Source organism: Labrus bergylta, chromosome 7 (genome assembly GCF_963930695.1).
Source record: "Labrus bergylta chromosome 7, fLabBer1.1, whole genome shotgun sequence".
NCBI lineage: Eukaryota > Metazoa > Chordata > Actinopteri > Labriformes > Labridae > Labrus > Labrus bergylta.
Genome location: NC_089201.1, coordinates 12,327,978 through 12,341,727, shown reverse-complemented (window position 1 = coordinate 12,341,727; position 13,750 = coordinate 12,327,978). Strand labels below are relative to the sequence as shown.

At 40.9% G+C, this 13,750-nt stretch overlaps 2 protein-coding genes across 3 annotated transcripts in view; one reads left to right on the top strand and one right to left on the bottom strand.

Annotated features, from left to right (window-relative positions):
• LOC110001688 (sodium channel protein type 4 subunit alpha B) overlaps positions 1 to 7,970 on the top strand; it is a 48,180-nt gene extending 40,210 nt beyond the window's left edge. Inside the window, exons 29-31 of one of the 2 annotated variants that reach the window (XM_065956754.1) lie at positions 5,029 to 5,173; positions 5,257 to 5,331; positions 6,143 to 7,970. In XM_065956754.1, coding sequence (XP_065812826.1) covers positions 5,029 to 5,173; positions 5,257 to 5,331; positions 6,143 to 6,277 — 355 coding nt within the window. In that variant the 3' untranslated portion in view covers positions 6,278 to 7,970. Of the gene's footprint in view, positions 1 to 5,028; positions 5,174 to 5,256; positions 5,332 to 6,139 lie in introns of both variants that reach the window. The other variant, XM_065956753.1, reaches the window with a different exon arrangement.
• A 1,404-nt stretch (positions 7,971 to 9,374) lies between these two features.
• On the bottom strand, positions 9,375 to 10,929 carry LOC110001691 (gamma-crystallin M2). The gene is made up of 3 exons (XM_020657193.3): positions 10,717 to 10,929; positions 10,062 to 10,304; positions 9,375 to 9,685 (listed from the first exon to the last, which is right to left on the bottom strand). The coding sequence occupies exons 1-3, from the start codon at positions 10,912 to 10,914 to the stop codon at positions 9,413 to 9,415; spliced, it is 714 nt and encodes a 237-aa protein (XP_020512849.2). The 5' UTR covers positions 10,915 to 10,929; the 3' UTR covers positions 9,375 to 9,412.
• Between the last annotated feature and the right edge of the window lie 2,821 nt (positions 10,930 to 13,750).

The window sequence follows — 13,750 nt, the reverse complement described above, 5'->3', positions numbered from 1 at the left end:
CATCAATAGAATTTGAAATGAGATCTCCACGGGTCAATAAGACCATTCTGTTTCATAAAATCAGAGAACGTTTTAGACATAGCAGATTGAGTCAGATTACGAGGATTAGACCGATCCAAGATTGGATCAAAAACACAATTTAGATCCCCTCCGAGGATCAGGAGGTGAGTATTCAAGAAGGGGATGTTACTCAGCAATCTGTTAGCGAATTCAACATCATCTAAGTTTGGGGCTTATACATTTACCAACAAAAACTTTTTCTGCATTAGGGTACCAGCAACTATGAGGTATCTGCCATTCCTATCAGCGATAACATCAGTGGATGAGAACTGGACTTTTTTGTTAATTAAGATGGCGACTCCTCTAGCTTTTGAATTAAAGTTTGAGTGGAAGACTTGACTTACCCAAGGGCAATGTAACCTATGGTGATCCTTAATACGAAGGTGAGTCTCCTGTAAAAATACTATATCAGAACTTAAACGTTTCAAGTGTGTAAAAACCTTAGATCTCTTAACAGGATTACCCATACCTCTGATTTTCCAACTAATAAATCTGAGAGGTGTGCCCGACCCAGCAATGCTGGGATCTATATTGCCATTAACCATTTAAATATAAAACAAAACAAAAATTCAATTGGACATTGAGCGCCAAGGTGGGACACCCTCCCCCCAACATACCCCTAAGCACAAATACACCCAAAGTCCCCATATAACCACAGAACAACGGAGACAGCAGTGTTTCCCACAATACCCAAAAGTTGTCCACAATAGAGTTTGAACAACCCGGAGACTACGCAGAACAAACTAAAGTAAGAGAGAAAAAGAGAAAGAAAAAAAACTCCCGCCGATCTCAACCCTATTTAACAGAATGCGCGCAATGATAAACACGTTAAAAAACTCACAATACAAAATATTGTTGTTTTTGTACATAGATGTTTTCACATAGGTCAGGTAGATACAGTAAAGCATGTGAAAATGCAAATTAACAAATAACAGTAGGCCCTAAGTCCTGTACAAATAACTGTAAAGAGCATAAAATGACCTCATTTTAGTGCTAATCTTAGTACAAAAATACAAAATATGGTATAGCCTTGTTATACAACAGTATCCAATAAAATTGAAGGAAAAAAGTGCCTGCTATAAACAAACAATAGTGACCCAAACCCAAGCCTCAGGCTTGGGTTTGGGTTGGAGGGTCCGTGGGACCGGTCCAACAGCGGCTCCTTTACCAGAACAAACGCTTCCATCAGTAAGGCGGCTGCAGCAGCGGTGGTACAGGTGTCAGGACCCTCCGGTACTCCCACTATCCTAACGTTGTTACGCCGTGATCTAGACTCCAAGTCTTCACATTTATTTTCCAGCTTGGCTACGTTATCTGTGAGGCACTTAAAAGTAGTTTTCATCTGGTTGATGTCATCGCTGCACTCGGTGAGTGCGTGCTCCATCTCTCCAACCGTACCTTTTAGCTTGGACATGGTAGCATCGGTAGCAGCTTCATCATTCGCAAGCTGTGTCTTCACCGCTTGCAGGTCGAGCTTGATAGTAGACAAAACATCCCCGAGAGTATCCTGGAGCTCCTTTTTAAAAATATCAGCAATATCTTTCCTCAGCAAGGCCAGCAACTCGAGCTTGAGAGCAGTGGTGTCAGGGTTAGCATGCGTCGAGGCGGCCTCTGCAGGAGCCGATGGCTCACTCGAGGATGTGGCCGCGGTTTGTGGACCAGGCCTCAGTTGTGTCTGAATAGTATTGCAAGTTTTAGAGTTCTTTCCAGCCATGTTACGCAGTCCAGAGATAAACTACCCAACAAAAAGTACTGTGGAGTGAGACAGGACTAAATATGTGACCAAAAAGCGCAGATGAATTACAATTTTAATCAAAATCGGCAGGAGCTTCCAAACTCACGTCCTACTCCATTAAAGCTCAGCAGCGCCCCCAGAGATAGATCTTCTTTTGTTGACTTTGTGGACAAGCTGATTGTAAACTTCAGCAAACGGTTTGACAGTTTCAGCCTTGGACAGCAGCTCACCCTGTTCATTCAGAACCCATTCCTCATCACAGATGTCAGGGGGTTCTCAAAGGAAGTCACACAGCACTTCAAGTGGGCAAATGCTGGGCCTCTCCAGATGGAACTGGTCGATCTCCAAGCAGATGTGACTCTGAAAAAGAACTTTGGAGAGACTGACCCTGCCACTTTCTGGCTCCAAATGGTCTCAGAGACAGCTTTCCTAGGTCTGAGGAAAGTAGCCCTGTACATCTTGACCATGTTCGGCTCCACATACAACTGTGAGGCAGCTTTCTCCACTATGAACATTATTAAAACAAAATATCGTTCAAGGCTCACCAATGAGCACCTACACGTGTGTATGAGAATGGCCCTGACACCATTCAAGCCTAGATTTAAAATCCTGGCAGGCCAAGCTCGAGCTCACTTCTCTCACTGAACAAGAGAAAGTAGGGGAGTGGGATATAAGAGGAAAAGAAAGAATAAATTAGGTGTTAAAGCTGTTCAGTTGTGAAGATGTTTTGAGATCGTTTATCATTTGTTATTAGTATTTTAGATTGTTTGTTAAGATGTGAAACAGAGTTAAAAAAGGAAGAAAAGAAAAGGGAAACTCAAGCTGCACTTTTTATTTCATTTTTCAAAAATTAAGCACTTTATTTTGATATGCACATTTTTCAAAAGCTTTATTTTATTTTTTATATGCAGCCCTTATTTTACTTGAAATGAAAAGAGAGCATTTGTTTATTATTAGAATACTACTTATTATTTAAAATCCCTGTTCAATGTGAAATCTGAATAAATATTGTTGAAATATTATTGGATTTCTTTATTTAATCAGTCAGTTGTTGACTTCCTACATACGTTGATACAACTACTAGTCTAATTTAATATGTATATGACATTGAATTATAACGCAAGTTAGACATTACGATGTTCCGGACCTATGCTTGAGAAAATGTTCTCTAACTGGACCTCTTGAATTTTAATTGAATACCCCTGCTCTAATGTGTACTCTAACAGACTGTAATGTGTTCTCTAAGGGCGCGGTCACACTGGCCATCCGTACCGTGCCCAAGCATGCTTCAACGCTAAAGTCCAGTTCGTTTGACCAGTGTGACCGCTCCGTATCGTGCTCAGGCACAGTACACTTCCTTCGCTTTGGCACACTTCGGAGAGGTGTGCTTCGGCACGGTACACTTCATGCACGAGCACAAGCATGCGGGTACACAACGCTGACAGCCTTTATTAAGGCGAAATCCAGAGTTTCATGTCAGTATCTGACTAAAATGACACAATATAAGCCGCAAAGTAGCTGTCATGTTCTCTGTGTTGTTCTGTGTGCGGGCGTCCGCGCGGACTTGGCCGCGCGTCTATTTTATTTTTAAAATGTATTTATTGTTGTGTCTGATTAAAATGGCTTAAAATAAGCTGTAAAGTCAGAAAAGCTGTCATGCTCTCTGTGTTTTTCTCTGATGTGCAGACGCGGACTCGACTGCGCGTCTCTTTTTTTCTCTCTCTCTCTCTCTCTCTCTCTCTCGTCCGCCTGTTTGTAAACTGAGCACGCTTCATAATAACATAAAGTGTGCATGTGTTGTATTATGACGATATGTACAAGAGGTCATCGTGCTTAGGCACGGATAGTCCTGTGTAGTGTGACCACGGGCCGCGCCGGCCAGCGGGGGAATGGCGCTGCAGGGGGGCAATCGTGCTTGGGTACAGCACGGTACGGATGGCCAGTGTGACCGCGCCCTAACAGACTCTAATGTGTTCTCTAACAGACTCTAATGTGTACTCTAATAGACTCTAATGTGTACTCAAACAGACTCTAATGTGTTCTCTGACAGACTCTAATGTGTTCTCGAACAGACTCTATAACATACTCTAATGTGTACTCTAACAGACTCTAATGTGTACTCTAACAGACTCTAATGTGTGCTCTAACATACTCTAATGTGTGCTCTAACAGACTCTAATGTGTGCTCTAACAGACTCTAATGTGTTCTCTAGCAGACTCTAATGTGTGCTCTAACATACTCTAATGTGTGCTCTAACAGACTCTAATGTGTACTCTAACAGACTAATGTGTGCTCTAACATACTCTAATGTGTACTCTAACAGACTCTAATATGTACTCTAACAGACTCTAATGTGTTCTCTAACAGACTCTAATGTGTACTCTGACTCTATAACAGACTCTAATGTGTTCTCTAACAGACTCTAATGTGTACTCTGACTCTATAACAGACTCTAATGTGTACTCTAACAGACTCTAATGTGTGCTCTAACAGACTCTATAACCGACTCTAATGTGTACTCTAACATACTCTAATGTGTACTCTAACAGACTCTATAACAGACTCTAATGTGTACTCTAACAGACTCTAATGTGTTCTCTAACAGACTCTAATGTGTTCTCTAACAGACTCTAATGTGTTCTCTAACAGACTGTGTACCCTTAACAGACTTTAATGTGTTCTCTTACAGACTCTATAACAGAGTCTAATGTGTTCTCTAACAGACTCTATAATATACTCGAATTTGTACTCTAACAGACTCTAATGTGTTCTCTAACAGACTCTAATGTGTACTCTAACAGACTCTAACAGACTCTAATGTGTACTCTAACAGACTCTAATGTGTGCTCTAACATACTCTAATGTGTACTCTTAACAGACTCTAATGTGTACTCTAACAGACTCTAATGTGTTCTCTAACAGACTCTAATGTGTACTCTGACTCTATAACAGACTCTAATGTGTACTCTAACAGACTCTAATGTGTGCTCTAACAGACTCTATAACCAACTCTAATGTGTACTCTAACATACTCTAATGTGTACTCTAACAGACTCTATAACACTCTAATGTGTACTCTAACAGACTCTAATGTGTTCTCTAACAGAGTCTAATGTGTTCTCTAACAGACTCTATAATATACTCGAATTTGTACTCTAACAGACTCTAATGTGTTCTCTAACAGACTCTAATGTGTACTCTAACAGACTTTAATGTTTTCTGTGTTGCACAGTGAGCTGTCAGAGTTCTGCAGCGCTCTGCAGGGTCCTCTGAAGATTCCAAAACCAAACTCCATCAAACTGACCAACATGGATCTTCCTCTGCTGCCTGGAGACAAAATCCACTGTATGGACATCCTGTCAGCCCTGCATGCACAGGTAACATCACCTGATCAGTAATATTGTTGATAATAATAATAATAATAATAAAAATTATAATAATAATAATAATCCTTGTGCAGGTGTTTGGTGATTCAGGCGATGTGGACGCTCTTAAAGACAGACTGCAGGACAAATTTAATGAAAAATCCCCCAAGGTTTGTCTCTGTTCTGTTCTGTTCTGTTCTATTCTTTTCTTTTCTTTTCTTAACTTGAAGTTTGTTCTGGAGAAACATTACAAGCCCATTAAAGATTTGAAGTCTTACAGGTGTGTGTGGTTCTGGACTTGTTGTTAATATTGCTCTCTATACTTACCTGTCTAATCTAGAACAGATGTTATTAATATTATCCTGCTGATTCTCTCTCTATGCAGACGAGTGCTCTATACTCACCTCTCTAATCTAGAACAGATGTTATTAACATTGACCTGCTGATTCTCTCTCTATGCAGACAACTGCTCTCTATACTCACCTGTCTAATCTAGAACAGATGTTATTAACATTGACCTGCTGATTCTCTATCTATGCAGACAACTGCTCTCTATACTCACCTGTCTAATCTAGAACAGATGTTATTAACATTGACCTGCTGATTCTCACTCTATGCAGACGACTGCTCTCTATACTCACCTGTCTAATCTAGAACAGATGTTATTAACATTGACCTGCTGATTCTCTCTCTATGCAGACGACTGCTCTCTGTACTCACCTGTCTAATCTAGAACAGATGTTGAGGAGTGTTTAAGAGCATTTTTATGCTCAAGGTCTGAAGTGTCTCCATTTGGTTGTCCTTCCTGTTATAGTCCATGTTTGTTCAGGTGTGTATTTGTCTCTCAGAAAAGCAGTCTCTGTGTTTAATTTGTAAACTATCTGTTTTTTCTTTGGCGAGGACGTGGTAATGAGGTTAGCATGCGGTTGCTTTTACTAGCAGGATAATTAAAAGCACACTTGGTTGTCACTTTACCAGCAGGTGTCAAGTGAACCGATCAGCAGCACTCTGCAGGGGAAACTAGAAGAGGAGGTGGCGATGGTGAGCCAGCTTAAGGACGCAGAGGAGGTGGCTGACGGGTCTATGGGTGGTGCTAACGGTAGTTCAGGTGTTTAAGACTCCTCCCACTCTGCTGGATGAGAACCTGAATGAGTCAAGAACAAATCGCATTTATTAAAGCATATAAAGCTTATTAAGCATATATCCATAATTAGCATTTAACTGTATCACTGTTAATCAATATTTCATATTCAGCTGATCGTTAACTAATTCACACTGCTGTTAATTTGCCTATGCTATGCTAGCAGAGCTAAATGCTAAAATGAACCAGCTAATGTGAGCAGAAACACCATGACTAACAGACTCAGAGCTTACGTAGCTAACACATACTCAGAGCTTATGTAGCTAACACATACTTAGAGCATACGTAGCCAACACAGACTCAGAGCTTACGTAACTAACACAGACTCAGAGCTTACGTAACTAACACAGACTCAGAGCTTACATGTCTGATGTAGACTCAGAGCTTACGTAACTAACACAGACTCAGAGCTAACGTGGCTAGCACAGCCTCAGAGCTTACGTAGCTAACACAGAATCAGAGCTTAAATAGCTAACACAGACTCAGAGCTTACGTAGCTAACACAGAATCAGAGTTTACGTAGCTAACACAGACTCAGAGCTAACGTGGCTAACACAGCCTCAGAGTTTAAGTAGCTAACACAGACTCAGAGCTTACGTGGCTAACACAGCCTCAGAGCTTACGTGGCTAACACAGACTCAGAGCTTACATGGCTAATACAGACTCAGAGCTAACATGGCTAATACAGACTCAGAGCTAACGTGGCTAACACAGACTTTTAAAAAAGTTTCTCTCTTGCAGTGTGACGTCCAGATTATTCCACATCACTAACCACTCTGTTGACCTGATCGTGTAGCGTGCTAATGTGTGTTAGTACATTAGCATCTGAACTCAGTGGCCCTTTTCAGAGAGCAGGTCCAATGCAAATTCTGAGCCGGTAACCCTGAAATCAGGAAAATGGTAAATTTAGCTCTGACTCAGTAGTATGGTAATTCTAGCTCTGACTCTATGAACCTTACCTGTTCGGAAGCAGGTTGTCTTGAATGAACCTGAGTTATTCTCCGTCTCCTCTTTCAGAGCCAGAAACACTTTAATTTCCTCGCTCTGTCATTCAGTTTGTATCATGCTGTGTTAGTGGAGATTCACCATTGGTCTCAATAAAAACCAGGTTATTTTAATGTTTCATGATAGGCGTTTTATATTAAATAAATATACTACATTCAAACTTACACGCTGACTCGAGCAGAATTTTTCTCCCTCACCACTTCTCTCTGCTTTGCTGCTGCAGCAGAGTTAGTTTAAAAACATGTTCATACTCACTGAATGTCCACATGATGATTTATAATTCAGAGGGAGAAAGTACAAGGACCTCTTTATGTCACCTGTTGCTTTGTTATATCGTAGTATCTGGGCTCCATTAATGTTGTCTTTTAAAGTCATGCTGCATGCGCTGAGCAACAAGTGAACCGACTCAGAGGGGAGTGAACTCAAATCGGCTGTTCTGTAACGTTTCCCACCTGAGGATACATCACCTCACAGCTCAGGGTTAGACTGAAAGTTTGTTCAACCTGATACGGGCTTCAGGTGAACACAGGGGGGCACTGCTCCCTTCTTCTTTGAACAGCTATTTTTGATACTTTGATATGTTTGAAACCTTTATATTTTCATATTCTTACTGTTTGTTTATTTTAGACTGACTAACAAAGAGAATAAAAAACATCCTATTCACTTCCTGTTGTTTGAACTCTTTTATCACATCCATGAAACAGGAAACTGTTTTGGGTAAATCTGCGTCGCGAACTGTCATGAAAACCTGATTCATGCTTTCTCTGTCTGTGTCTTCTCTCTCAGACACTTGCCCTGAGAGCTACTTGCATAGTGACTGCCCTTCACATCACCCCTTAGTAGAACAGGGTAAGCCAGGTTCTGCAAATTCATCCCATTTATAAAAAGGGACTGAAGGTTGGGAGCACAGGTTTTTCATGTTTCACTGAAGCTTTATCAAAAAGTTAAAACGGAACATATAGACAAGGAATTGTGTTTTTCTTATTGTTTGCACTGCTTCTTTAGTAGGTTTGAATGCTAAAATCATCTGTAAATTCACATTTTAAAGCTGATATTTTTTAAAAGTCTTCCTAGGGGAGCATGCCCCCGGACCCCCCTAGGAGGTTTGGATCCATGTCACCTTTTTCATCCCTGATGAGTTTGTACCCCTGTGTACAGTATCTACAAATAAACATGAACACACTTGAACACCTGTGTGTAAGTCTACACATAAACACACCTGTGTGTATCTCTACACATAAACATAAACACACCTGTGTGTATCTCTACATAAACATGAACACACCTGTGTATCTCTATACATAAACATGAACACACCTGTGTGTATCTCTACATAAACATGAACACACCTGTGTATCTCTATACATAAACATGAACACACCTGTGTATCTCTATACATAAACATGAACACACCTGTGTATCTCTATACATAAACATCAACACACCTGTGTGTATCTCTACATAAACATCAACACACCTGTGTGTATCTCTACATATAAACATGAACACACCTGTGTGTATCTCTACATAAACATGAACACACCTGTGTGTATCTCTACATAAACATGAACACACCTGTGTGTATCTCTACATAAACATGAATACACCTGTGTTTATCTCTACATAAACATGAACACACCTGTATGTATCTCTACACATGAACACACCTGTGTGTATCTCTATACATAAAGATGAACACACCTGTATGTATCTCTACACATGAACACACCTGTGTGTATCTCTACATAAACATGAACACACCTGTGTGTATCTCTACATAAACATGAACACACCTGCGTGTATCTCTACACATGAACACACCTGTGTGTATCTCTACATAAACATGAACACACTGTGTGTATCTCTACACATGAACACACCTGTGTGTATCTCTACATAAACATGAACACACCTGTGTGTATCTCTACACATGAACACACCTGTGTGTATCTCTACATAAACATGAACACACCGTGTGTATCTCTACACATGAACACACCGTGTGTATCTCTACACATGAACACACCTGTGTGTATCTTGAACACATCAAACAGCGCAGACAGTAAATGTTGTGAAGTCAGACTTTATTGGTTTCCATGGAGACACTAATAGTTGGAGTCCATGATGCGCTTCATGCTCATGACCCTCATGTTGCCCATGTTCATGAAGTTCTTGTACTCTCCGGGCTTCATGTACATCATGCGGCCTCTGTAGTTGGGCTGCTCGTACATCAGCCAGTGACCGTCCATCACTTGACACGACATGCAGTTGGACATCCTGAAACGCTCCATCACGTTGTCACAGTCGTCCATCAGCTCATGCGACTGGCCTCCGAAGTTCTCCCTCTCATATATCTTCATCCTGTATGAGCCGCGGTGCTGCAACGTCAACCAAAATCAACCATCAGTGAAAGCTAATCGCTAACCAATCATCAGTCCATAATTAAACATCATACAGGATAACCAATCACTTATCAACAATCACACAGCCTTCACTGAAGGTGAGTCAACCTTATTGACTGCGTGGTTACCATGGAGATGTCTGTACGTGGTCAAGGTGACTTATCCTGATTGGATGTGCAGTTACCATGGAGATGTCTGAACGTGTTTTAGGTAAATAACTCTGATTGGCTGTGTGGTTACCATGGAGATGTCTGAACATGTTTGAGGTAAATAGCTCTTATTGGCTGTGTGGTTACCATGGGGTTGTGTGAACATGTTTGAGGTAAATAACTCTGATTGGCTGTGTGGTTACCATGGGGATCATGCGGCAGGAGCGGATGCAGTCGCTCATTCCCATTATGCTCATGTTGTCGGAGTACTCGCCCCTCCTCAGGAAATACTGGTTACCCATGAAGTTGGTGCGGTCGTAGACCATGAAACAGCCGCGCTCCACCCTGCAGGAGTGACACCTGCTCAGGTAGGACGACATGTCGGCACAGTCGCTGCTGCACTCGTAGGAGCGTCCCTGGAAGTTCTTGTCCTCGTAGAAGACGACCTGAAGGAAGAAAGGGAATGGTCCAATCACTGAGAACTTTGAACATACCACAGTGTGTATAAAAGGATGGACGACATGAGAGCTCCCACAAAAATCACAATTATTCAGAGCTCCCCCTGTTGACTGGCTGCAGTATATGTCATAAGCTCCGCCTCTTATTAGATGAAAAAAAAAGAAGTACAACACAATGACTGACAGCTGTTCTGACCAACAAGGCTCCTGCTTTGATTTGAACATTAAACAAACTTTGATTTGAACATTAAACAAACTTTGATTTGAACATTAAACAAACTTTGATTTGAACATTAAACAAACTTTGATTTGAACATTAAACAAACTTTGATTTGAACATTAAACTTTAGAATCATTGTGTGTAAAAACATCAGACGTTTAAAGTGTTGGTGGCTCTCACCCTGCCCATCATGTTCATGCTGCTGGATGTCATGTTGCCACTTTGGTTGCCCGGCTCGTTGCTGGTTGCTGGTTGCTGCTGTTGTGTGTTACCTGTGCTGCAGCTGCTGCTCTTTATAGCACCTGAGCCGCTGAAGCCTTTTGTGCAAAGAGCCTGAGCCAGCAGGACGCCATAAAAGAGACACTGAGTGTTCGGCATTTCTCTTAGAAAAGAGGAACAAAGAGCAATGAACGGCAGCTGATTCCTTCAGTCCACGGTGATAAATACACCTGTTCTGGAAAAATACACCTGAAGACCACAAAACCACAGTAACATGACCTTTAATACACCTGAAGACAACAACATGACCTTTAATACACCTGAAGACAACAACATGACCTTTAATACACCTGAAGACAACAACAACAACATGGCCTTTAATACACCTGAAGAAAACAACAACAACATGGCCTTGAATACACCTTTAATAAACCTGAAGACAACAACATGACCTTTAATACACCTGAAGACAACAACAACAACAACAACATGACCTTAATACACCTGAAGACGACAACATGACCTTAATACACCTGAAGACAACAACAACATGACCTTAATACACCTGAAGACAACAACAACATGCCCTTTAACACACCTGAAGACAACAACATCACCTTTAATACACCTGAAGACAACAACATCACCTTTAATACACCTGAAGACAACAACAACATCACCTTTAAAACACCTGAAGACCACAACAACAATATGGCCTTTAATACACCTGAAGACAACAACAACAAAAACATGACCTTTAACACACCTGAAGACAACAACAACATGCCCTTTAATACACCTGAAGACAACAACAACATGCCCTTTAATACACCTGAAGGCAACAACAACATGACCTTTAATACACCTGAAGGCAACAACAACATGACCTTTAATACACCTGAAGGCAACAACAACATGACCTTTAACACACCTGAAGACAACAACATGACCTTTAATACACCTGAAGACAACAACAACAACAACAATAACAACAACAACATAACCTTTAATACACCTGAGGCCCGTTTCTGAAAGAAGGTTCAACAAACCCTCAATCTAACCCTGAGCTCTGAGTTGATTTACTCTCAGATGGGAAACTCTGAGATTTGAATTCGTTAAATCAACTGAGTAGGTCCACTCGGTGTTCAGCGCGTGCACCATGACGATAAAAAGCCAACATGAATGGAGTCCCGATACTGCGATTCACCATGGAAACAGGTTACATAAAAGAGATCCTTGTACTTTAACCATCTCGAAATATATCAATATCTCCATGTGGCCATAGGCTACGGCGAATATGAACAGGTTTTAAGAAGGAAAAAAAAGTGACACTACTGCAGCGCAGTGGCAAAGGAGAGAAAAGTGATGTTAGAGAAAACAGCTGTTCGCGTCAGCTCGTAAAGTCTAATAATTTAATATAGATATATTTTTTTTAAAGATTTATTTTTGGGCTTTTCGTGCCTTTAATGGATAGATAGGACAGTGGATAGAGTCGGAAATCAGGGAGAGAGAGCGTGGGGAATAACATGCGGGAAAGAAGCCACAGGTGGGATGTAAACCCGGGCCGCTCGCTTGAGACGACAGCCTCCATACATGGGGTACACGCACTAACCACTGCGCCACCAGCGCCCCTATTAATTTAATATTTAATCAGAATTATAATATTGCAGGCCAAAACTGATGGAATGGTAGGCTATTTAACCTGTACAATTTATAATAGGCTCATATAGATTTAAAGTTAACATTCATTCAGAGTCTATTTGAATGTGCATTAACTTTATCCTCAACATAAAGCTGTATTCACACACATAGGCTAAATGTCCTCTCACCTTTATCCCGTTTAGCTTAATAATTAACCCTAATTAAATTGACATCTCCCGACGGTCATGTAGCCTAGGCTCTAATTACCTCATTTCAGGGTTAACTGACTCAGACTTTGCACAAAACCTTCTTTCAGAAACGGGCCCCTGAAGACAACAACAACAACAGCAACAACAACAACATGATCTTTAATACACCTGAAGACAACAACAACATGCCCTTTAACACACCTGAAGACAACAACAACAACAACATGCCCTTTAATACACCTGAAGACAACAACAACATGACCTTTAACACACCTGAAGACAACATGACCTTTGATACACCTGAAGACAACAACATTACCCTTAACACACCTGAAGACATGACCTTTAATACACCTGAAGATAACAACATGCCCTTTAATACACCTAAAGACAAAAACATGACCTTTTAATACACCTGAAGACAACAACATGACCTTTAATACACCTGAAGACAACATGACCTTTAATACACCTGAAGACAACAACAACATGGCCTTTACTACACCTAAAGACAACAACATGACCTTTAATACACCTGAAGACAACAACAACATGACCTTTAATACACCTGAAGACAACAACAACAACATGACCTTTAATACACCTGAAGACAACAACAACATAACCTTTAATACACCTGAAGACAACAACAACAACATAACCTTTAATACACCTGAGGCCCATTTCTGAAAGAAGGTTCAACAAACCCTCAATCTAACCCTGAGCTCTGAGTTGATTTACTCTCAGATGGGAAACTCTGAGATTTTGGTTCCAGATCAGCAGATTTGAATTCGTTAAATCAACTGAGTAGGTCCACTCGGTGTTCAGTGCGTGCACCATGACGATAAAATGACACCTGAAGACAACAACGTGACCTTTAACACACCTGAAGACAACAACAAAAACATGACCTTACACACCTGAAGACAACAACATGACCTCTAATACACCTGGACAACAACATGACCTTTAATACACCTGAAGACAACAACAACAACATGACCTTTAATACACCTGAAGAAGATCTTTGACCTGGGACTCCAACATGAATTGGATAAAGGGTAAAGGTCAGTGCGCCCTCTGGTGGCAGTGTCGCAATAAGAATGTAAACAAACAGGAACACATTTCAGAGTAACGTCCAAACA

Bases quoted from the DNA above. Each gene is read 5' to 3' on its own strand.
- LOC110001691 (XM_020657193.3), bottom strand. From the start codon at position 10,914: ATGCCGAACACTCAGTGTCTCTTTTATGGCGTCCTGCTGGCTCAGGCT. The intron at 10,305-10,716 runs GTGAGAGCCACC...TTCTTCCTTCAG, and splicing joins GCATGAACATGATGGGCAGG to GTCGTCTTCTACGAGGACAA. The intron at 9,686-10,061 runs GTAACCACACAG...TTGACGTTGCAG, and splicing joins CCTGCCGCATGATCCCCATG to CACCGCGGCTCATACAGGAT.